At 35.9% G+C, this 25,100-nt stretch overlaps 1 protein-coding gene across 7 annotated transcripts in view; it reads left to right on the plus strand.

Moving 5' to 3' along the window:
- Positions 1–25,100, plus strand: part of ARHGEF28 (Rho guanine nucleotide exchange factor 28) — a 324,160-nt gene that overhangs the window by 200,060 nt on the left and 99,000 nt on the right. For all 7 annotated transcript variants that reach the window (XM_079145899.1, XM_079145901.1, XM_079145900.1 and 4 more), the window contains 4 exons: positions 5,053–5,171; positions 11,982–12,262; positions 18,624–18,831; positions 21,290–21,401. In XM_079145899.1, the coding sequence (XP_079002025.1) occupies positions 5,053–5,171; positions 11,982–12,262; positions 18,624–18,831; positions 21,290–21,401 (720 nt within the window). The remainder of the gene's footprint in view (positions 1–5,052; positions 5,172–11,981; positions 12,263–18,623; positions 18,832–21,289; positions 21,402–25,100) is intronic.

Raw genomic sequence — 25,100 nt, forward strand, 5'->3', positions numbered from 1 at the left:
CATCGTAGCTCCTGAAATCCTCCCATTGTTCTGGAGAGGCTGACTCGGGTTGTCTGACTTCTGTCTTAGTGCAGCAGTTATAATCCCTCCCCTTTCATGAGATCCCGACCTTGAGTGGCTGGAGGTGAATCCTGTTGGCAGGTGAAAGCTTTTCTTTTCTCTTCACGTTTATGTTTTTCAGTTGCCTTATTCAGGGCAGATTTTGCAAAATGTCTTAACATGAGTTAGGTCTGAAATCAAAGATACAGCATTTTAAATGCTCTTGGCATAGCAAACGGAATGTTTGGTGCATTCCAGTTACCTTGAGTTGTTTTAAAAGATATAAAGTAATAGCCAAGGATGAAATTATGTTTTTAAAGAATCAAAACTGCACAACCACTTTTACTTGTATGATAACAAGCATTTACGTAGTGCTTACTCTGTATCACATTCTATTCTAATCACTTGAAGTATTAGCTCGTTAATCCTCATGGGATAAATATATTACTGTCCTTATTTTACACATCAGGAAATGGAGACACAGAGAGGTCAAGTAACTTGTTCAAGGTCTCACAGCTGATAGGTGGTGGAATGGATTCTTGAGTCCAGACAGTCTGGCTTTAAGGCCCATGTTCTTCTCTACTGTAATGTACTACCTTTCGCAAATTTAACATCTATAGTTGCTTGAATGGGAATTGAGTTTTAGTTACTTCTATGCTGTTTTTGAAATATAGGATCACTGCATATTAGAAATGAATGCTATCAGCATAACTATGAAGTTAACTCTGCTAAAATAATTGTTTACATGACAACATTCATTTAAGACCAACAGCTGGTATTCTTATTGCAAAATATTTTTATATGTTCATTGAGAAAGGAGCTGAAGGACATTTTGGAGGGTGGGGTCAATAATTTTCAGCTTAATTTGCTACTAAAGTAGTTACATAAGGAAGCAATAAAGTCATAATTCTTGAAAATCTTGAAAAATACCTTTTTTTTTTTTTTTTAAGGTAAACCATTGTTGTATTTTCTTCAGGCTGAAACATAGTAGAACAATTAGCCCCTTGAATACATGTAACTGATGTTTATTTGAAAGTACTCTTGAAGACTCCTTTTCTTTTCACAATCTCATTCTGCTGGTTTAAAGCCAATTAGTTGCAGTGACTACTAAGGTACCATGGTCCTGTTAGCCTGTGTCTCTTTCTGGTCTGTTAGTCTTCTGGATCCTGTGACCTTCAGGTGTCCCTTGACAAGTACAAGTGATGGTTGCTCCAGAGAGATATTCAATATATTAATAACTATGCTAATTTTGTAAATTGTTGCAGCAAGTGACCCAAATACATCTACATGGCAGGTTATGGGTGACTGAAGTAGAGAGAAGATAGAGATTTTTCCCTCTTCACTGCTGTATAGTGCTCTTGTACGGTAATGTCCCTCCTCCCCCAAGACCAGAACTCACTGTTGCACCGGAGGCATTGCCTAAGTGACAGGATGATGATTCCATCTAGGCCAGTTTTCCAAAGCATAGGGTAAATTCATCTGGGAACTGTCCATCATGGAGAGGACACCCTAGGGCTATGTGACATTGAATCCTGTAGCGGGGCAGGTATTGTTTCCCTTTGCCCTTTCTGCTGGCCGAAGGAGAACATCTCAGTTTACTATGTGTGCATCCTGAACACTTCTTGAATCCTTCAGAACCTCCCTTGTAACCAAGAAAAAGCGAACTTTTCAGACTCCCAGCTTAGATAGGCAACAGTGTTTAGAAATTAATCTCATTGTTTAGTTTTCATTGATTTTAGTATGTTAATTCCCTTCTACTTTTGACAAGGAAGAATAGTTTTATGTTTATAGTAGGGATAGGTATTTCTTTCAAATAATTGTATTTAAAGAAAAATGATGTCAGAAGAAAAGTACTAAAGAGCAGAATCATATAGGTGATAGGTAGCTGTGTTAAAATTGTATATTTGGTAGATTTGTTACACAGCTGTTTGTTATGCTGTGACCAAATTACCTGACACAAATAACTTGAAGGAGGAAAGGTTGATTTTGGCTCAGAGTTTCAGAGGATTCAGTCCACAGTTGGCCACTTCCATTGCAGAAACATCATGGCAGAAGGGCATGGCAGAAGAAAACTGCTCAGCTCATAGAAGCCAGGAAAGAAAGAGAGGAAAGCCAAGGACAAGATAGAGTCCCCAAGACCATGCTCCCAGCGACCTACTTCTTCCAGCCACACCCCACCTACCTACAGTTACCACCTGTTAGTCCATTCAAGTTATTAATCCAGCAAATGAATCAATCCATTGATAAGGTCACAGCTCTCATGATCCAGTCTTTTCCCCTCTGAACATTACTGCACTGCCTAATGCATGAGCATTTGTGGGGACATTGCAGTTCCAAATTATAGCAGGAGAGGAGTGCCAAAATCTTGAGAAGTTGTTCTAAGATTTGTTTGGAAATTGAGAATTTTCAGATCTCTGGATGATGCTTGTATACTGTGCACAATATGAGTGACAGTAGTGCAACCCATCATCAAGAATGATAGTATTTCCATGGCAAGATGATAGTGTTCATCCCAAGTGCAGTAAAGAAAGACTGCACCTGAACTCAGGTCAGATTTTACCATCAAATGTGTTTCAGAATGAAATTGATGAAAAACTTTTGACTTTTCAAGATTTCAAAATTGCTGCTGAGATCTTATAGACCTGGCTTTATAACAAATTACATAATTTTCTTAAAACTTAATCAAATCAATCATGCAGAAAGTAAATTAGACCCCAGCATTGGACAAAATACCCAGATTCCACCATCTCTTAGTTTCTTTTACTGCTTGAACACAATCTCCTTGTAGATTCTGCTCTGCCACACAGGGCAGATAGATTTGTTTATGAAGGAAAGTTGTATCCCCCAGTGTCTTTTACCTGTGTATATGAAAATAGCAGTAATTTTTGCTCCTGCTCATCCTTGAAGCAAGTGGTCAGAATTTTTGGACACTGAACTTTTTTTGTTCATTAAGAGCATGGCCTTTGGGTTCCTTGGCAATGCATTTATTGCATCATACAGTTTGGGGTAATATTTCATTAGATTCTGTATTTTTAAAAATGAAAACCATCCATTTCTTGGAATAGTTTCATTGAATATCTTGTTAGTTTTTAGGTCAGTCTAGTTATCAATGAAGTTTTAATTTGGCAGTGATCAAAAAGGAGGATGAACAGTCTCCCAGATGGGATGGCAGAAATGCCAGCTGTTTTATAGTTGGTGAAAATCTGACACTCTTGAGAAGTTAACTACACTTCAGAGGGCCATGTTGAATCACTTATGATTGTTTTTAAAACATTCTGTAAAATGACAAATGAGCAAGTATTTTCTTACTTCAGAACACATTGGAAGAATTTTGTCATGTTCTTGATTTATAACCTTTGGAACCTACCTTACTTTTCTTTTTGTGTAATCAGAATCAAAACATATAGTAATTGATCATAAAGCTCATACTTGTGAATTATTTTTGGGATTTGTATATTATATACTTAGCCATTCAAGTAAGTTAATTAAATAATGCATTATGGACATAAGAAGAAACTATTTTGCTTTGTATATTTTTTCAAGAAGCTTAATAAAACCTCACTTTGGTGTTCTGAGGGAAAGAAGTAGTTTTGGATTTGGAATCTGAAGCCAGGGCTATTTGATTTGGGCAACCCATACATCTTTCTTTTATATCATCAAGGACTTTCTATGAAAGAGTAAATTTTTGACTTGTAGCATATCAGTCCAATAATGATTAATCTTTTTTTAAAATTTCCTAATTCACTCTTTTTTAAAATTTCCTGATTCATTCTCATGGGCTTCCCCAGATTTTACACTAAGATAGATAAGACGGGCCGTGGGACCTGTGCCTTCTCTAATGGCATAGGGGCAGCACGATCCCCTTTATAGTATCCACTTAAGAAAACGTACTGGAATATGAATGAGAATGACAAGTGCTGAGAATGTGACATTGAAGCTACCCTGTTAATGCCACTTACAGGGATCAGTAGCCTATTATTAGTACAACACAGGATGATTGGTATTAATAACCTTGTACCTTGCATTGAACAAGTTTCAAAATCACCATTTATAATAGTGACAGTAATAGTAGTGACAAATGATATTTATTGAGCACTTAGTGTCACCTGCTTCATGTGCCTGAACTCATTTCATCCTCATCACCACACTATGAGGAAAACCTGATGATAATCCACTTTTATGGATGAAGAAACTTCATGAAGATATCTGATCTTTATAAATAAACCAAAGTCATAAGAAACAAAGCCTTTTGGATCTCATACGTTTTGTCACCTTCAACTCTTTGTTCCCTAAATATGGTAACATCTCAACTCTCTGGGATGCACTTTGATTCACCTCATTTATTTGGAGCAAAGCCAAGGACAGGAAGCAAACAAAACCATTTCTGTAGTTGAAACAGGAGGGAAATTTCATACTGGAGACTCTACACCCCTCCCCCACCTGGGGGAAGCACAGAGCCAGAGTGGCTGGGCCTTGTGCTCTGTGTGCACGTGTAAGGAGTCATGGCCCTGAACCTGTCATGTTACCCAAGAAGCACAGGAATATCTCCAATGCTTCAACAGTATTGATGAAGGCAAATAGAGGTTAATCTGTTAAAAGTTGATGGCAAATACTTAAAAAAAATTTTTTTTAGTTTTAGATGGACCCAATCTCTTTATTTTATTTATTTATTTTTATGTGGTGCTGAGGATCGCACCTGGTGCCTCAAATGTGCTAGCCAAGTGCTCTACCACTGAGCTACAGTACAGTCACTTAATTGATTTCAGTAGTGCTGCAGTAGTGGGCCAATATTAACCTATCTGGAACTATTCATTCTACAAGGAGGTTCTAGGTAACCGAGAAGATTTGGGTACAGAACATACTTTTGTGTAGATCTTCAAATGTGAAGACAGTAAAATGCCATCATAAAAATGCACTCCTGATTTTTTCCTTTATGGTTTGACCAAGAAGGTAAAGCTTCACTGTAAAGTAAATTCCTGCCGCTTTATCTGTCCTGTTTTCATTTTCTGCTAGATCGCTCCTTCGATGTCCTCAAAACATCCAAGCACTCCCCGACGTTCCTTGCGGCAGGCCAGTTTTCCGACATGCTGAATGGGGGTGAAGTCTATGCTAACTGCATGGTGATCGATCAGGTAAGGCACACCTGACATAGCAGGGTGCATCTGTACCTCTTTCCTGAACTTGAGCATGTGTGAAATACGTGCAGCATCGTTGTGTTTCTTTAAAAAACTTAAGCCTCAGAGCAGCCCTGGGGATGCAGCTGTGAAATCTTGTCTTGGGATCATTCAACTTAGGTTCTATTTCAGATCATGACAGTTCTTACCTCACCAAGAAGCACTGGAGGGGAGGGGTCTCAAGACACTGGCAAATGAGAAGAGTGTGAGAGCTCTTTAGTGGGGCCAAAATAGGACATGACAATGGATCACCAACAACTTTTGTATGGCTTTTCAATAAATAGGGCCTGGATGACCTGATTAGGCAGTATTTGTATTCAAATCCAGCAATCACTAATGAGCAAGTGCTTGGTCCCAGCCTGCAGGATGCGGTCACCTGTTTAATCCTCACATCTAATAACATGTACTAAGGTTATAGATCTATAATATCAAAACAGAATGGTATCGCATTACAGGGAAACTGGAACCTTTCAGAATTTTCCACCAATTCCCTGAAAGAGACTTGTGAGTTAGATCTCTTAAAGGCAGAGGGTTTGAACATGCCAAGGGTCTATTTACATGTTGTTCTTTTCTCTAATTCAGTGATTTTCAAATTTTGTGTTTATAAAAATTAGCATATAGTTACAGAACTGAAGATTTCTACACATCCTAATTTATAGGAGATTTAAGGGATTTTCATGGAAAATTTTGACAAAACAACTTTTCCTTTTCTACTGACTTTAAAACCTAATCCCCATATGAGGTGCACCATATTATATCAATTGGGCAATAAAGTATTTTACTTTTCTTGTTAATATGCATGTTTCACACTATTAATTATAGATGTTTTCTGTGATATGAACTTTTTCCTGTCTAATCGATCTCGATTTCAGCCCTTTAGTTGAATAACTTTGCTTATTTTCTCTAGTGTTCTAAATATTGTTACAACAAATGCATAGTATAAATGACATATGTTGGATGGAATTCAAAATCCCATAGATACTATTTTAGTCAGCTTTTTCTCTGCTGTGACTAAATGATCCAACCAGAACAATTGTAGAGGAGGAAAGGTTTATTTGGGAACTCAAGATTTCAGAGGTCTTAATCCATTGAAGGCTGGCTCCATTCCTCTGGGCTCCTGGTGAGATTGGACATCATGTCTGAAGAGTGTGGCAGAGGGAAACAGCTCACATGGTGGTCAGGAAGTACAGAGAGAGACTGCACTCTCCAGATACAAAATATATACCCCAAAGTCAAGTTCCCCAGGGACCCCCTCCTCCAGCCACACCCCACCTGCCCTCAGTTACCACTCAGTTAATCCCCATTAGGGGATTAATTCACTGTTTGGGTTAAAACTCTCACAACCTAATCATTTCTCCTCTAAATCTTCTTGCATTGTCTCACATGTGCACTTTTAGGGGACACCACACATCCTAACCGTTAACAGAAACCAGTGAATCAGAATAGACAACAATTGTAAATAACTGTGGTTGTCTTGGTGTAAACCCGCTGCATGTCAGCCCTAAATCTAGATTGGAGCATGGGGATATTCTTTCAGGGTACAGGGTAACTGGACTTTGTGTGCTCTAGACACACTCTAAGATGCACGTATATATTTATATAAGATTTATTGTTTTATATATGATACTTCCAGCTTTTTTGAAGTATAGTTGACAAAAATCGTATATATTTAAGGTATATAATATGATTTTTTTTTTTTTTTTTTGGTACTGGGGATTGAACCCAAGGATGGGCTCTATCACTGAGCTATATTTCCAGACCCTTTAAAATTTCTTTCTTTTTTTTTAGTTTTGAGACAGGGCTTCACTGTAAGTTGCTCAGGGTCTTGCTAAGTTGTTGTTGAGGCTGTCCTTGAATTTGCAATTCTCCTGTCTTAGCCTCCTGAGTCATTGGGATTATAGGCATATACCACTGTATGCCTATAATATGATGGTTTGAAATACACACATACACACACACACACACACACACACACACATATAAATACACACACACATTGTGAAATGATATCTACAATCAAGTTAATTGAACATATCCATCACTTCACATAGTTTTTGTTGTGTTGTTTGTTAAGATCTGTACTCACTTTTTCTTTGAATTTAACTTTTTATACTTCCTATGTAAATGAGGTCTTATAGTATTTGTTGTTCTGTGTTTTGGCTTATTTCAATTAGCACAGTATCCTCCAGGTTTATCCGTGTTGTCACAAGTGATAGGATTTCTTTCTTTTTTAAAGGCCAAATAATATGCTTCTCTCTGTGTGTATCATGATACACACATACTGAATTTTCTTTGTGCATTCATCCATTGATGGACACATGTTGATTCCTTGTCTTGGCTTTTGTAAATAATACTGCTGTGGATGTGGAGTACTACTATCTCTTATGGGGAGTGATTTTAATTACTTTGACCATATACCTGGAAATGGAATTTTTGGGTTATGTAGTGTTATATCTTCAGTTTTAGGGGAATCTCTATACTGGTTTATGTAATGACTGTACCAATTACTTTTCTACTGATAGTGTATCAGAATTTCCTTTTTTCTATATCCTCACAACATTTATCTTTTGATTTTTGATAATAGCCATCCTAACAGGTGACATTTCATTGTGGTTTTAATTTGCATTTTGCTGACAATTAGTAATGTTTGACACCTTTTCATATATCTGATTACCATTTGTAAGTCTTCTTTGGAAAAATGTCTAGTAGGTCCTTTGCCCATTTTTAAATCAGGTTATTTTGCTGTTGAGTTGTATGAGTACCTTGTAGATTTTGGATATTAACCTTTTTTCAGACATATGATTTGTAAATATTTTCTCCCATTCCATAGGCCTCTTAATTTTGTTGATCATTTCTTTGCTCTGCAGAGACATTTTAGTTTAATGTAGTCCTGCTTATTTACTTTGCTTTTGTTACTTGTGTTTTTGGTGTCAAGCCCCAAAAAGCATTGCCAAGACCAGTGTCGTGGAGTCTTTCTCCTCTGCTTTCTTTTAGGACTTTTGTAGTTTCAAGTTTCACATTTTAGTCTTTAGTGCATCTTGAGTTGACTGTTGTGCATGGTGTTAGAAAGGGATCCAGTTTCACTTTTTTGCTGTGGATGTCTAGTTTTCCCAGCATCATTTATTTAAAAGACTACTGTTTCCCCGTCCAGTTTTCTTGGCACCTTTGTCAAAGACTAGTTGACAGTATATATGCCAACTAATTTCTGAACTTTCTATTCTGTTCCATAGTCTGTGTGTCTGTTATTATGCCGGACCCATTGTGTTTGCATTATTATAATTTTGTAAAATCATTTGGAAAAAAGAAATACCATGCCTCCAGTTTTGTGCTTCTTGCTCGAGATCGCTTTAGCTGTTCTAGATCTTGAGTGGTTCCATATGAATTTGAAGATCATTTTTTCTATTTCTACAAAACACATTCTCTCTTCTCTCCCTCCCCCTGCCCTCTCCAAAATACAGGGATTGCAGTGAACCTGTAGATTGCTTTGACTAGTATGGACATTTTAAAGATATTGGTTTTTCCAATCCATGAATACAAGATATCTCTACATTTGTTTGTGTCTTCTTCAAATTCTTTTTTAAAATTTATTTTATCTTTTTTGTTCTTAAAATTCTTTCATTGGTGTTTTATACTTTTTAGTGTACAGATATTTTCCATGTTCTGATTTTAATGGTTTTTTTTGCCATAATTTCTCAATAATTGAAATGAAAGATTTCTTGAGTCCTCATTTCATTTTGTTCTGAGCCTCAGTGAATACTATAATGCTTCCATTCACTTCAACTAACTAAAATTGTAAATGACTCAATTTTACATCGGGAAAACTGTTTTTTATGTGTTCCCAGATGGATTTAAAATGAAGAATTTCCCCGAACAAAGAGGAGGTTCATTTCTCTTTGGGAATATCTTGTGGGAAAGAAATATTACTTTAATAATGTTGAACAAACCAAAAAACAAAAACCAAAAAACAACAAAAAAAAAAACAAAACAAAAACTAAAGCAAGCATTTATAGAGAATCCAAAGAGTCTAATTCAATAAACTGAATCATAGTTGAATATGGTTGAATTCATGCAGTTAAAACCCAGGAATAAAACTAAATCACAAGGGCTGGGATTGTAGCTCGGTGGTAGAGCACTTGCCTAGCACAGTGAGGCACTGGGTTTGATCCTCAGCACCATATAAAAATAAATAAAAAAATAAAGTTATTGAACTCAGCCATAAAGAATGATAAAATTATGGCATTTGCAGGCAAATGGATGAAATTGGAGAATATCATGCTAAGTGAGATAAGCCAATCTCAAAAAACCGAAGGAGGAATGATCTCACTGATAAGCAGATGATGACACATAATGGGGGGTGGGAGGGGTTAGTGTTAGGGTTAGGGTTAGGGTTAGGGAGGGGGGCAAGAATGGAGGCAGGAAGAACTGTATAGAGGGAAAAGAGGGATGGGAGGGGTTGGGGGGGAGGGAAAAAATAACAGAATGAATCAAACAACATTACCCTATGTAAATTTATGATTACACAAATGGTATGCCTTTACTCCATGTACAGAGAAACGACATGTATCCCATTTGTTTACAATAAAAAATAAATAAAGTTATTGAGTCCATCTACAACTAAAAGAAAAATATCAAAGAAACCTAAATCACAAAGGTCATTATATCAGTGTAGCACAGTTATCATATAGTCTTTACTACTATTCCTGTGACCACTTGAATAACAAGGAAAATGTGAAGAGACCAACTTCTGTGTATTTAAAATAATTTCTACAGTATCTGAAAATAATATTTCTAATCTCCTTTGTCTCTCTCAATCTATATAGAAACCTGAAAACCTTGTTACCTTATATTCTGTGCTGCTCCCCATTAATTTTCAAGGTTATTGACCTACCTGATGAGGATGTTCACATGATAAAAACTACTTTGAAAATTTCTTTGTCATATAAACTACTTTGAAAGAACACATTTTGGGGGATATAATTTCAGACCTACATAATTTCAGTACAAAGAATCCCTGTATACTTTTTACTCCAGTTCCTCCAATGTTAATATTTTCCACATTTTACTTTTATATTTGCTGAGTGTGTGTTTGTGTGTGTGCATGCATGTGTCCTTGCAAACGGCTAAAACATTTATGTAAAATTTTTAACCATTTGAGAATACATTGAAAATATGGAGCCCCTTTCTCCTTCAGTTATTCATGATGTATTTTTATAAAAACATGGACATTCTCTTACATAAGCACAATATGGTTGCTCAAATCAGAAAATTATCATTGATAAATACTGTTGACTATCTCTAGACCTCATTCAATTTTAGCCAGTTGTCCCAATAGTGTTCTTTGCAGTAAAAGAAAATTCCATGATATATGTTGTATTTAGTTGCCACATCTCTTTAGTCTCCTTTAATCTGGGTCATTTCATATATCTTTGTCTTTTATTACATTAATTTTTTTTAAGAATATGAACCTTATTTATTTTGATTTTCCTAGAAGGTCCTTCAGTTTTGGTTTGTCTGCTGTTTCTTCAAAATTGGATTGTGTTTGGGAGAAATTTTATGGGAATGATGTTGTGTTCTTCTCAGTGCATTATATCAGGAGGTATCTAATGTCAAACTGTCCCTTGTGATTTTACCTTTGATCTATCAAATTGCTTTTCAGTAAGGTAACTATTTTTTTTTCTTTCTAAAATTATTTAACATGTTGTCAGGGGATATTTTGAGTTTCTGTAAACATCCCTTTACTCATTAGACTTTCATTTGCAAGTATGGGCATTCATTAATGGATTTTTGCCTTAAAAATCATAATAATGATGCTCGATGATTTCGGATCCTAAAATTTCCCCTTTTGCTTCTTTTCTTCTTTACCACACTATCTCTGCTCTCTTTCTTTTCTTCTTCTTGTTTGGTTTAGGTGACAGAGATTGAATGTAGGATCTTGAAGGCACTACGTGTGTGTTCTACTTCGAGCTATACCCTGGCCCCACTCTCCTCCTTTTTATAGACTTACCCCCAAGAAATAATGCCTTCTAATGACTGTCACTCAAATCACTGCACTTTTAAGCTTCTAAGAGCAAGTGCTTTGGTCGATTAACACTTTTTTTTTTTCTTTTTTTTTCTTTGTGTGGGTCACACTTCTCTCTGGTGATGATTTCTAGATAAGTTTTAGGCCCCCACTGGCTCCTTATATTTCTGCCAAATCTCATGGTGGGAGTAAGGGGTACTTGCTGGAATTGATGCTTATTTTCTTATTCACAGGTAATTTGAGGTTTGGGGCATTTCTTGTCTTCTAAGTGTGTAACGCACGTGTACTTTGTGTCGTTTTATTTGTTATTTTTGTTTGGTGTGTTTTGGGGGAGACTCAAGGTGATGTGACCGCCATCTGGTTTCCCAGATTCTGATGAACTGATGAATTCTGATGAATAAAGCAGTATACTCCTTAGTTTTTCCTTAAGTATTTTCAACATTTCCTCCTTATTTTGAGTCAGTGGTTCACAAAATGTTAAAAGCATAAGAAGTTTCTGTATTCATAATAAAAAACAGTCTTTGAAACTTTCTTCCTTTCTGTGAATTATGGGATGGCAGCCACGTGAGCAAAAACAGATTGTGAAGGAATTCCCTGGTTACATAAAACCAAACAAAAATAAGGAAAAACAAAGCCAAAAATTCTACCAATAAGGTGGAAATTTTTTAAATTAGGAAGTTTTATTAATTCTTAGTTAAGCCATTCTTTCTGGTTTTTGCTCAGCAAAAAAATTTGCTTTCAACTTCCAGGTTGGAGATTTGGATATCAATTATATTAACATAGAGGGAATCTCTGCCCACACCAGCCCTGAATCCATGGGTTCCTCTCTGGAGCCTCAGAGCTGCAAGCAAGTCCTTCCTACTGACACCAGCCCCAGTAGGTACCCGCTAAGGGAGAACAGCGAAGTGACAGCAGATACAGAAGCCCAGCAGTCTTTCATATCACCGACTGGTTCCTGCACTTCCAATTTGAATCTTTCTTTTGGTCTTCATGGACTTGAAAAGGAACAAAGTTATCTACAGAAAAGAAGGTATGATACTATCTCTTAGGGGGAAGTTATAGAAAATCAAGGAGCCTTGTAGCTAGACTTATAAAATCCTATTTTTGATTTTTAATTGTTTTTACCACTTTTATCTCTACATCAAAATGTTGCCTCCTTTTAATTTCCTCTATGTGTTGTTTTGAAACTAAGCACTTAAGAAAACTAAGTGCTCGTATAAGATATACCAGAAAAAACCGCAAGAAGATACCATTTTATGCTTATTAGATTGGCAGAAGTTAAAGAAGTCTGACAATACCATGTTTTAGTGAGCATGCAAATAATGGAAACTCATACACAGTTGAAAGGAGTAAAAGCTGTATAACAACTTTGGAGAACAATTTGACATTATCTTGTGAAGTTGTAAAAGTGCATTTCCTTACTATGTACTAGCAGACATATTCATGAGTATGTAGAGCAGCAGGAAATAACTCAAATGGGGAATATACAGGTAATTCTGTATGCCTTTAAATTATGTATATGGAATACTATACAGTAATAAAAATGAATTAATTACCACTACTCTGCATGCATCTCAGAAGCATAAAGGTGAACACAAAAAGTAAGCTGCAAAATGCTATAGAGAGATTTCCTTTTTATAAAGTGTACAATAAAATAATTTATTACTAGGGGGCACATACATATATGCATAAGCTGTAAAGAAAAATGAGAGAATGAGGGGAAAAAATCCCCAAATTCAAGATAGCTGTTATAACTAATGAGAGAAGTAGGAGACTGAGAATGGAACCACGAGAGTCCCTGGTATGTTGAATGTTCAAGTTTCAGGTTGGATGGGTTCATAAGTGTTTTATTTTTAGGTTCTTAAACTTACAGATAACTTCCTTGTGTTTTCTTGTACCTGTAGAAATATCAGTTAAACAGTAGTTTCATGGTATAGGATATGATTGCGTATAGGTGTGTGTGTACATGCTTGTGTTCGTACTTATACCTCTCCATTCATACTGTCATCTGTTTTCTGTAGGAAATAGGCCTTTCCTTAGGGATCAGTCTGTTGCATTTTTTCTTATGTCCTAACCCCATGATTATATGCTCATTTTCACATGTAAAATCATGAATTAAAATAAAAACAGAACACACACATATATGAGTCTTTATATAAATTTTTAAAATCTATGAATAGATACACACATAGGCAAATGAACATGGAGCAGGAATTTAATTGACCAGGAAGGAGAGAAAGAGAGGGTACCCAGCAATCAGTGGTTGCGGCTCTCTCTGTGCTGTATTTTGCAGTGATGAGGTTGCAGAACTTAAAGTGACAGGTGTTGGTATCAAAGGTCATGTCACATATGTAAATAATAAAATCTTCCTTTAGATTTATATTTTGTGAGTTATAGTTTTATAGATGTTGGAGAGTGATCATGATTTTAAATTGCATGGTTAGGTTATTTTGAGCTTTTTGGGTTTCTGCTTGGGATAAGAGGCTGCCAGTTGAGGCAAGATCCTTTACAGTTCTGTAGACATTCATTGAACTGTGTGCGATTACTGCATTCTGGTAGAATTGTTAGGATTTGTTGAATGTGTGACTCCCAGATCTCAAGAAGTAAGTTCTTTAGAGGAGGCATTTTAGGAATATATGACAGAAAAGGTGCTAATGCCATTTTCTTTTCTTTATGCGAATATTTGCAGAGTATCTAAATTATACTTTTGGATCTTGGCCCTGCTCTGGGGAGTGCAGGCATTTCACTGATACGGATAAGACTTATACACTGATAAGGTTAAAGTAATGACTCATAGGAAAAGTATTTGGAAGGCTCTGTAGAAATGGCAGGGCTTGTGGGGACAGAAGAAGAAACTGTCCTGGCAAAAAAACCCTCGGGCCACTCCTACTCCAGGCTGATGATCTCCTTTGTACTCCTCCCACTCTGAAAAAATGTAAATGAGTGGGGAGAACAGGTGACCCTGGAAAACCCTGTCTGGCCCTGGGATGACCATGGGTCCCTCTGCCTCTCTTCAGTTGCTTTCATCATGAGGGTCTACAACATGATTGGCAGTGAACTCAAAGTGAAATATACTTCATCTTTTAGTACGTGAATAATAGCCAGAGAGGCTGGAACTTCTAATAAAAGAGAAATTTGAGGGCACACAATAAAAACTGGTTGATACAGGGACAAGACTGACTGGGACCTAAGTCTTGAGTTTTCTGAGGTTTAAAACAATATTTTAGTGAAATGTGCACAAGATGTAACCATTATGTTATTTAACCTTAATAGGTCTTTTGAGAAGCCACATGGGAAAAATAAGCAATAAAATATCTATTTAAAAATATTAGACAACAAAAAATAAGGTGAGGGAAACAAGTATTTGTTTCAATCTAAAACATGCATTTATCAAACATGTTTTTGTTTTGCCATAATCCGCAGAATAAATTGTCACACTGTCACCACCCCCAATCCATACACATGCAATTTAAGCAAAGTTATATGAAATAACATGTGGAATGTTTTCTGATATTTTCTGTTTTACATTATTTTAAAAGAAAATTCTGGTCACAATCTAGTGAATTGATTTCTATTCCATTAATGGAATTTAGAAAACATGATTGTAAAATGAGAATCTATAGGAAATCCTGAAGCATATGTCAATGCTACCAATAACTTATATTAATAGCATAACAAAGAAAAGTAGTAGTCTAATTTGAATTGATATAAAAGAAATGTTTTATAGTATACAAAATAGAGTAATGCTAGAACATATAAGGTATATTTGTAGTGATGAAAAAACACTATAACCGGAGAGTCTTGTGTTAGGATATTATTGCAGGCTGCCAATCATCTGAATAATTTTCATTGGTATAGAGATCACAAATTGAAAGACAGATGCAGAGGCACAAGACATTGGCAAGCTTTGACCTGCCTGAGGATTTTCATTGTATTAGGAAACCATATAGCATCTTGGATATCTGTAATTTAATTTTAATTTAATCTCAAAGCACCAGTGTTTACCAGGAAGAGTTCTTAACAATAAACTTCATTTTTTAAAAAAAATAAATAATCTAGTGAACTCCAAGATACTAGGTATTAAGTTAAGGTAAAACACCTCCAATTTGTCCTCTTCTACTTCAAGCCAAGGTGAAGCTATCTCTCAATGAGTTGTTTTTATTTAAATATATTTTTTCTGTACTGGGGATTGAACCTAGGGGTGTGTAACCACTGAGCCACAACCCTGGCCAGCCTGTTCCCCCACCTCCCTTTTTGTTTTGCAGTGCTGGGGATTGAACCCAGGGCCTTGTGCTTGTGAGGCAAGAATTCTACCAATTGAGTTATATCTCCAGTCCCATCTCTGACCTTTTTTATTTATTAATTTTGAGATAGGATCTTGATGAGTTTCTCAGGGCCTCACCAAGTTGCTGAGGCTGACTTCAAACTTGCAATCCTCCTGCCTCAGCCTCCCAAAGTGCTGGGATTACAGGCAGGAATCACTGTGCCCAGCTCTCAATGAGTTCTTAAAGGAGAAAATCCTGCTTTGGAAATTCTTTGTGGTGCCAGTCATGGCCTATACTTAACACCCAGTTTTCTGGAGCCTTCTATTGGCTTTGAAATGGTTCAAGGATTAGAAATTAATCTCAGGGTCTGCATTAGAAGCACATAGGGTATGAAATTGATATTTTCTGTCCATTGAAATATAAAATATTAAATGAAATATGGTTTTTAAGGGAAAAATGATCCAAGTGGATTAACTCAAAGTTTCATCTTCTTATTGTTTATAATTCAAAATCAAATTGTTTCATTGTGTTATTATTAAAGTCTTAACTCCAGAATTGAAACAACCAAAGAAAAGTATATTTAGAAGTGCATCTTTGTGTTAACATGCCCATGACACTTTGGGCCTTGACATTAGAGTGGTTTAAAAAAAATGTAAATGTTATGAATAAACCTGAAATGTGTCAGGTCAAATTCTTTCCTTTTAATTTTATGGTTAAGAAAGCTAAATGAGGAAAGAAACATTGCAGCCCAGAAGAATCACAACATAGTTCTGAGATGGAATTCTTTTTAAAAAATCTCTACAAATGGTAATTTAGAGTGTGAAATGTTTGGGACCTTGTAGGTGACTCATTTCTGACCTGGGTCTTGACCTGGCTTTAAGGTGAGAGCTGCATGTGGCCACAGCCCTCCTGAGCTTCCAGCTGAGGCCCATGGAGAGAAGGCCCCACTGCATATTCCCACGTGGTCCCCATAGCCCAGTGGCTCTGTGTCATTGCATTTCCAACATTTGAAGGGTTACTATATGGTTCTTGTAATAATTACATTTACAATTATATTGATGAATAGTGTGATTAAGGTCATGACAGTAAGTTGGAGTGTTGACCATATTTTCATCTAGCAGTTGCACTTTCTACTTTAATTCCTAGGTCTTTGATCCACTTTGATTTGACTTTTGTGCAGGGTAAGATGTAGAGATGTAGTCTCATTCTTCTACATATGGATATCCAGTTTTCCCAGCACCATTTGTTAAAAAGGCTGTCTTTTCTCCAATGTATGGTTTCAGCACTTTTGTTGAGAATGAGGCACCAACTTGCTTAACAAAACCAAAAATCTCTAAGTGGGATGGCATAAAATTAAAATGCTTCTGCAAGCAAAGGAAACAATAAAAAGCATGAAGAGAGCTTATAGAAAGAAGATTTTTTGCTACCCACTTTTCCCTTAGGAGGCTAATGTACAAGGAACTCAGAATATATGAAGAACTCAAAAAAAAAAAAAAAAAAGAAAAGAAAAACTGCCACTACCACCACAGACAAAACACAATAAACCAATTAATGAATGGGTAAAAACTAAACAGACTCTTCTCAAATACATGAAAAAAAATGTTCTGTATCCCTAGCAATCAGGGAAATGCAAATCAAATCTACACTGATTTCATCTCACTCCAGTCAGAATGGCAATTATCAAGAATACAAATAATAAATTCTGGTGAGGATTTAGGGGGAAAGGTACACTCATGCATTTTTGGTCAGACTGCAACTTATATGACCAGTATGGAAAACAGTATGGAGATTTCTCAAAAAACTAAGAAAGGAAGCTCTGTATGATCCAGCTATCTGCTGCTCAGTATTTATCCAAAAGAACCAAAATCAGCATAATATAATGATACAGCCACATCAATGTTCATAGCAGTGCAAGTCACAATAGCCAAGTTACGGAACCAATCCAGTTGCCTATCAATAGATGGATAAAGAAAATGTGAGAGAGATATATATATATATCATATAATTATAATATATATTAATTATAACTAATAATTATAATTATATATTATAATATAATTATATATTATATATGTATATATTATAATATATATTATATATACGTGTATATACATGTATATACACAAATATATATATATATACGTGTATATATTGATACACACACACACACACACACACACACACTCACACACACATAGTGAAATTTTATTCAGCCATAAAGAAGAATGATTGTGGCCTTTGCTGGTAAATGGATGGAACTGGAGAACATCATGCCTAGTGAAACAATCAGACTCAGAAAGTCACAGGTTGAATGTTTCCCTCATGTGGAAGCTTGATCAAAATAAGGGGGAAAAAATGTGGTGGGGGAATTCCATAAAAATAGAAGGGAGAGGTCTGGGGTTGTAGCTCGTTGGCAGAGCACTCGCCTAGCTTGTGTGAGGGTTGGATCCTCAACATCACCTGAAAACAAATAAATAAATAAAATAAAGGTATTGTGTCCATCTACAAACAAGAAAAAAAAAAAAGGGAGATCAGAGGAGCAGAGGAACGGGATTGAGGGGGCGAGGAATGGGAAAAGAGAGGAACTGTGAATGAAGTTGACCGAACTAGGCTAAGTATATATGTGAATAGACCACAGTGAATTTCACCTTTATGTGTATCTATACATCTCTAATTAAAAAAAAATAAGTAGAAAAAAGATCAGTATAGAGGAAGAGGAACAGGGGGAGAGAAGAGGGAGGGAAAAGGGAAGTACTGGCAACTGGTGTGGAGCAAATCATATTTCATGGTTGAATGATTATGTCAAAATTATTTATAACTATAATGCGCTAATAAAAAATTTAAAAACATAAAAATAGTGAAGTTAGTGCTAATGCAAATCAGCTTTTGTTCCATAAGGTAATTGAAATGTCTTTTGCTAAGTAAAAATGTTCATTTGGGAAAACCTAGAAAATTGTTTAAGAAGAGGAGATTCGGAGGGAGAAAAAATTAATTCAACATTAGTGTAAAATTAAATGAACATCCCTTGCACCTCACACCAATGAGAAAATCTGAACTCTGAGAAACAGAAAGTACTGTCTCTCTGTCTGCTCACTGAATTATTTACTTACCGAATCTATGCTTTAGTTCTAGCCTTGATGCCCTCGTGGCCGACAGTGAAGGGGACGGGCATTCTGAGCAGCCGCACATTTGCTACACACCAGTGTCTCAGAGTTCCTCAAGAACTGGGATTCCTAGTGGTGATGAACTGGACTCTTTTGAGACCAATACTGAACCAGATTTCAATATCTCCAGAACTGAATCCCTTTCTCTGTCAAGTAATCTTCAGCTGAAGGTATTTTTATTGGTGTTAATTTGACTTATTGTTCAGTGTGCAGAGTGTATTGTCTAAATGTATCCATCTATCTGAAAGACAAATTCTGTTTTACTCACAAATATGAACTAGTTTTGTGGTGGAGAGACTCCTATGATGTATGCTTGAGTCTCTGTAATCTCTGTAACTTTTAATTTTCATAGTTCTTATGATGGTTGATTTATGTTTTCATTAATTTGCAAGGAGTACATGCCACTTTTTACATAGTTGGAAAATCTTAATATTTCATTCAGTGATCTCTACCATCATCCCTTAAGCAAAAGGAGAAAATTGGGTAGTATTAAATGACTTCAAGTGATCAAACCTATTTTGCTCACATAAACTGTTACCTGGCCCAGGTGATGAGACAAGTGATATTAGTAAGGCAGAGGAGATGTCGGTTCAGCATTCCTGGCTTCATGAACTGATTGGCAACCTCATAAACACTGTCAGCTCTTCCACTGGAGCCAGGTTTTCTCCTGTTAAAATTTCACACAAGTGTGTCATTTTGTTGTAGTTGTTTTTAAAAATACTAAGAAACACCTTCTGGTCTTGCAAAGCAAGCCCTTTTGTGTTTGAATGTATGTTTCCTTCCTATGTGATTTCTGTTATCATCCACTCATTTTCTGTTTAATTTGAGCCTACTACTGTAAAACAATGTGTGCCAAGCTAAAATTTCTCTTGACAAGAACATATTGTTGTGAGAATAATATTTTTGTACCAGGCCCTATGATGTACTAAGTGTTTTATGTGTGTGCAAAATATATACTTTTTCATAAGTCATATCAGTTTTTTGAGCAGATGAAGTTCTGGAAGGGTTAGAGTTTCGTCCTGGTAGCCCCAGTTGGTGATAGAATTATTACTCAAATCGAGGTTTTCTGACCACAAATCCTTCACCCTTTTCCCTTAGCTCTGAGGTCTGTAGAGCTATTGTTATCTTTTGAATCTGAACATCATGTGACATTTCTGGATAAGAAATGGGTATGATTGTTAGTTTTGCATTTTGAATGGAATTGTGAAGAATTCAATATTACTTGGAGTGAAAAAAATTCAGTCTTTGTGAAACAGCTTCATGTTGTTCATTTTTTGAAGAATCTGCCCTAGAAAGTTTCTCTCACCATGCCTCTGTATTTACCCCAAGAATAATGTTTTGTCAAAGGGTTTTGGACAATTTTCAAATTCCATTTTCTTGAAAAATGATCACCATAAATACTTAAATGAAGAAAGTGGCACTTGGTTAGAGTGCTTGGTGGCTCGCTTGCTATTAGATTATAGGGTAGCCACCATCCTATAACCCTTCCCACTATCTAGGCCTGTGGGTGCTTCCTGCTAGGCCCGTCAGGGAACCACAGCCCAGGACCTTTGAAGCAAGAGCAAGCTTCTGTTTTCAACTTTTCTCTAGACTATTTAACTAACAAATGAACCCAGGGTAACTATGTGACCACATGTTTTCACTTAGGAGCAACTGAAGAGACTAGTGCTTGTGAAAGACAGTTTCTAATGGCTTAACTTTAGAAAAGACTTCTGTGTTACACTCTTTTTGCTCTAACCTTAAGTGATATCTTAAAAACACATGGATGGGATAAGTCCTAAGGCCTCTATGGAATAGGAGTTTGATACCATAAATGACTTTAATGGAGTTCTATTGCATATTCATCTAAATTTTCTGGAATATGTAAGAAAACTATGTTTTAATTATCTTGCCATCTTGCATTTTTCACATGTTGTCAACATAATAATAGAAATAATGTATAATTGGGGAAATGGAAACAAGAATGACTGGTCATTTAAAAGGAATAATATTGAAGATATGTAAATCAGTGATATTCAAACATCACTCCAGGGTGAGCATGGACTAGAAGCACTTGTATATTGACCTGATGTATTTGACCTTAGAGGGAGCAACTAACATTGTAAATTTAAATAGCTATTTGGAAGTTTAAAAAAAAAAAAAACTTTAAAATTGTGAGTGGTTGTTCTTCTACCTTCTAATAATCCTTAAGTATAGAGGTCTCAGTATAGAATTTTGTTTGAATGCTATAGTATAAAATGAAACAACTGACAATTCAGTTGTCAAACTCATTGAAAATGCAGAGAAAACTCATTGAACATGCAGAGAAAATGTCACTTGACTTAATTTTTCATTTTTAACCAAGTTGGTTGGAATGGCATTATTGCTTCTGAAAGTATATACAGGAACTCTTCCCAAAAGCTTGAGTTTAATTAAACATTAGAAAGACAATATTTTTAAAGTTGTGAGAGGCAAACAGAAGCAAATACTCCATAAGATCATCTAAGAAATGTTCAGGTTGAATTTTTTTCCCAAAGACATTGACTTTATAACATTCCTGATGAACATGTATTTTCAAGTCTCCTGTAGAATTTATTTTAAAGCTCTCTACCTTTTTCTTTGTTACCATTCTTAACACTTCTCTTTCAGGAATCCTTGCTTTCTGGAATCCGCTCACGTTCTTACTCCTGCTCATCACCCAAAATTTCCTTAGGAAAAACTCGGCTGGTGCGTGATTTTACAGTGTGCAATTCAAGTGAAGGTAAATGTTATTTACCATTTGGCTTTGAAAGCATTCTATTCCAGAACAGATTTTCAGTTATAATAAGACACAAGAACAGCAGGCGAGTTTCAATTCCATTTCCACATTGATTTTTCTTTCTTTTCTTTTTCCTTTTTCACAGTGCTGGGTTGAACCCAGGGGTATTCTACCACTGAGCTACATCCCCAGCCCTGTTTATTTTTATTGAGACAGGACTTTGCTAAGTTGACTAGGTTCTTCTTGAACTTGTGATTCTCCAGCCTCAGCCTCCTGAGTTGCTGGGATTACAGGCAAGCACAATTGATTTTTCTAAGCTTAGCAAAATTCTTTTCTCATTGGATATCAGTCAAATAATAGATTTAATTGTGATGAAATTACACATAAGTACACAATTTTCTGTTTGCTTTGTTCTTTGAATGAAATGTTTTCCTCAAGGACAGTGCAGTAAATTACAGTCAATTTAAGGTATATTACTCTGAGGACTTTAGATAATTTTATTTAAGAAAATTATAAAAGTATCTTTTGTCCTGTATATTAAGTGTTGAAATAATCCAATTCCTCAGAGTCAACACATTGCAAAATGGAGTTTCTTTCTTCTTTATTTCGCTAGGGACTTTGGAGAGTTGAAATGAGAGTTACAACATTCACAAATACTTTCATCATTTTTTGGGGGATGGTGATGTAAGCAATCAGAAATATAATTTTATACAATTAACTTTTAATTGAAATAGGAAAAGGATGTAAATTACAAACATACAGCCTGATGAATTTTCAAGTGAATCTGATCTATAAATAGAAAACCTACGGACAACTTAGAGCTCCCTCATGGCTTCTCTTAGCCACTACTCCCATTTTAAACTTTCTTCTGAAATGTAATTATTTCACACTTTGTATAAATAATACATTATGTAATCATTTAAAGTCATATTTGGAAGTAAGTATTCATGCCAATGGAAAATACCTAACATTTTCAAGAAAACTTTAAAAATATATATTACATAATACCTTTCAGGTTTGTTATCTTTAAGAGTTATGAGAGACTTAGAAAGTCCTCTCGGTGTCCCAATATACAATATTTAATATGGGATTTATCTCCTTTATTTCACTATTTCCTCTTTCCCTTTTTCTCCTTACTTCATTACACTTTTAGTATTGTTTGGCTTTTGATCCCATGTGGAACAATACTGAGAATGTGATCTTTGTGCTTGGAACTGCCAACCTAGAGTCATAACTTATATATGGCAGTTGTTCAAAGAATATTTGTTGAATGAATATGATGGATGATAAATATAACATACCAAACAATTGCTTTTTTGGGTTTCCCCCTCTTTTTCTGGGATGAATTATTAGAAGAAAAGAAAGTAAGACTGATCATAAGAGTCAGTTTTTGGTTTTAGAGTGGACATGTTCTAAAGGACAAGTTACCAGAGAGCATAAACTAGCTTGAGAGGTCAGGAAAGAGAAGGTGAATTGAATTGGCTGTGAATTGATTTTTACTTTGATTTTGTGGGTCCTTTTAGAGTCTCCAGGTCTCCCCAACTTTAGTTTAGTTTCTTTTTAAAGGCAACTTGTCAGTTTTTCACTGTCCTAACTGATGAATTAGCTTTACCCTCTTACGATTCAGAAAACATGTTAAGTATTTCATGCAGTGTGTAACATGATGGCTTTCCTTTGTATCTGTGGGTTCTCTGATTTGTAAAGTCAGAGGACTCTGGAGCTTGAAATTATTAATCAGATGACTGAAAGGAAATCATTTGTTAAGGGGAAAATGCCCTAACTTATACTATTTGTAATGAACAAGGAAAGGTGCATTTGGAATTAGAAAGAATAAGAAGCTGACGCCAATTCCTTCCCCCCCTGTAAATAAAACCTTGTCTTTAGGCAGTGTATTTAAAAGCAGGCCTATTCAATGGAGTTTGATACTATCCAGAAGCTACACACTATACCTACAAAAATTCTAATGGATAGACCATATGGTTGCAACTGTTTGCATGGATACCAGATATGCCAGTAAAAAGTATAGTACCGTGAAGAGTAAATTTCCTCCCAGTAAAGGAATAATTTTAACTGTGTTTCTGTAATGCAGGCACAGGTGTGAAGATTTGTCTAATTCACATACATATTCTAATGTTTCATTGTTTAATTGTCTTAATCAGAAGTAGAGGTTTTGTTCTTGTAAATATTCTGTTGATGGGTTTTGAAGAGTCCTAAGAATATTCTCTACTTGAATAGAATCTAAGTCTGCTTTTGCCCCAGGGGGAGGCACCCATATATGAGGTGTCATGCTGCTGTGCAAAGATAGGATGTTTTTTTCAAGTCCTCTTTAATTCTTATGTGTCATGTTCTTTCTTCCTTGTCACTTTCAATGAGTTACTTTTTTTTTTTTTAAAGCCAGGATACAATGGTGGTAACTTTACTGTTTATTGTTGGTATACATAAAATGTTTAAGTCTGGTTTTGTAATTCCCTTTGGTACATTGTAGATTTACATAGAGGGGAATATTGTCATATTGAAATAATAACTACAGTCTCACCAGGATGGATGAAAGTATTCTACTTCTAAGCATTTGAGGTGAAGTCAGTGTACTTTTGAAAGTTACTGTGAACTGATGAGGGGAATCCTGTCAGATTGTGTCTAGGTACCTGAGTCTGCTCTATTACTTTATGCTTGATTATTTGAGATATCTTATTTTCATGAATTTTCACCATATTTACAATAAAAGATCGTGACTTCTATGACTTAATTTGAAGAATGTTTTATGATAGCCATAAAATAAAGCCTTCAACTTCCTCAGAGATTTCCCCTTACCACAAGGCAGTATAGACACAATATTGATACTTACAGCTTTCAGGGAACATTTATTTATTTTCTATGCATAGCTGGCTCATTTCCCTTTACAACCTAGTTTTGAATCTTCACTGTTCTGTATTGTAACAGTGAAGGATTGCTCTGTTCTGTAGATGGTGTGCCTCATAGTGGTCGCTCCCTCAGTCCCTCTCACCAGTCTGTCAATGTCTCTGCTTCATCCCGGTAGTAACCACCAACTCTGGAAACAAAATGGCCCTAAGCTTGCGTGAGCCTTTCTGTCTGCCCCACCAGCCCAGCAGGAAAGGTGGTTCTTCTTTCCCATGAGCTACAAAGCATATCTCTAAACTGGCTGCTGCTAGGTGTTTATAAAGACAGTAGCTATATTAAGGTGGACTCTTCTTTATGATGGCTTTCAAGACATTTCATACTGCTTAAAGGAACCATAAATCAGGAAGACATAACGATAGTAAATATTTATGCCCCAAACAATGGTGCATTCCTGTACATCAAACGAATCCTTTTCAATTTCAGGAATCACATAGACCACGACACAATAATTCTGGGCGACTTTAATGCACTGCTGTCACCACTAGATAGATCTTCCAAACAAAATCCAACCAAAGAAACCGTAGAACTCAATAACACAATCAATAACCTAGACTTAATAGACATATATAGAATATTCCATCCATCAACGAGCGGATTCACTTTCTTCTCAGCAGCACATGGAACCTTCTCGAAAATAGAGCATATGTTATGCCACAAAGCAGCCCTTAGGAAATGCAAAAAAATAGAGATACTGCCTTGTGTTCTATCAGATCATAATGAACTGAGAATAGAAATCAATGACAAAATAAAAAAAGAGAAATTACTCCAACACCTGGAGACTAA

This window comes from Sciurus vulgaris (assembly GCF_902686455.1).
Source record: "Sciurus vulgaris genome assembly, chromosome: 6".
Lineage (NCBI taxonomy): Eukaryota > Metazoa > Chordata > Mammalia > Rodentia > Sciuridae > Sciurus > Sciurus vulgaris.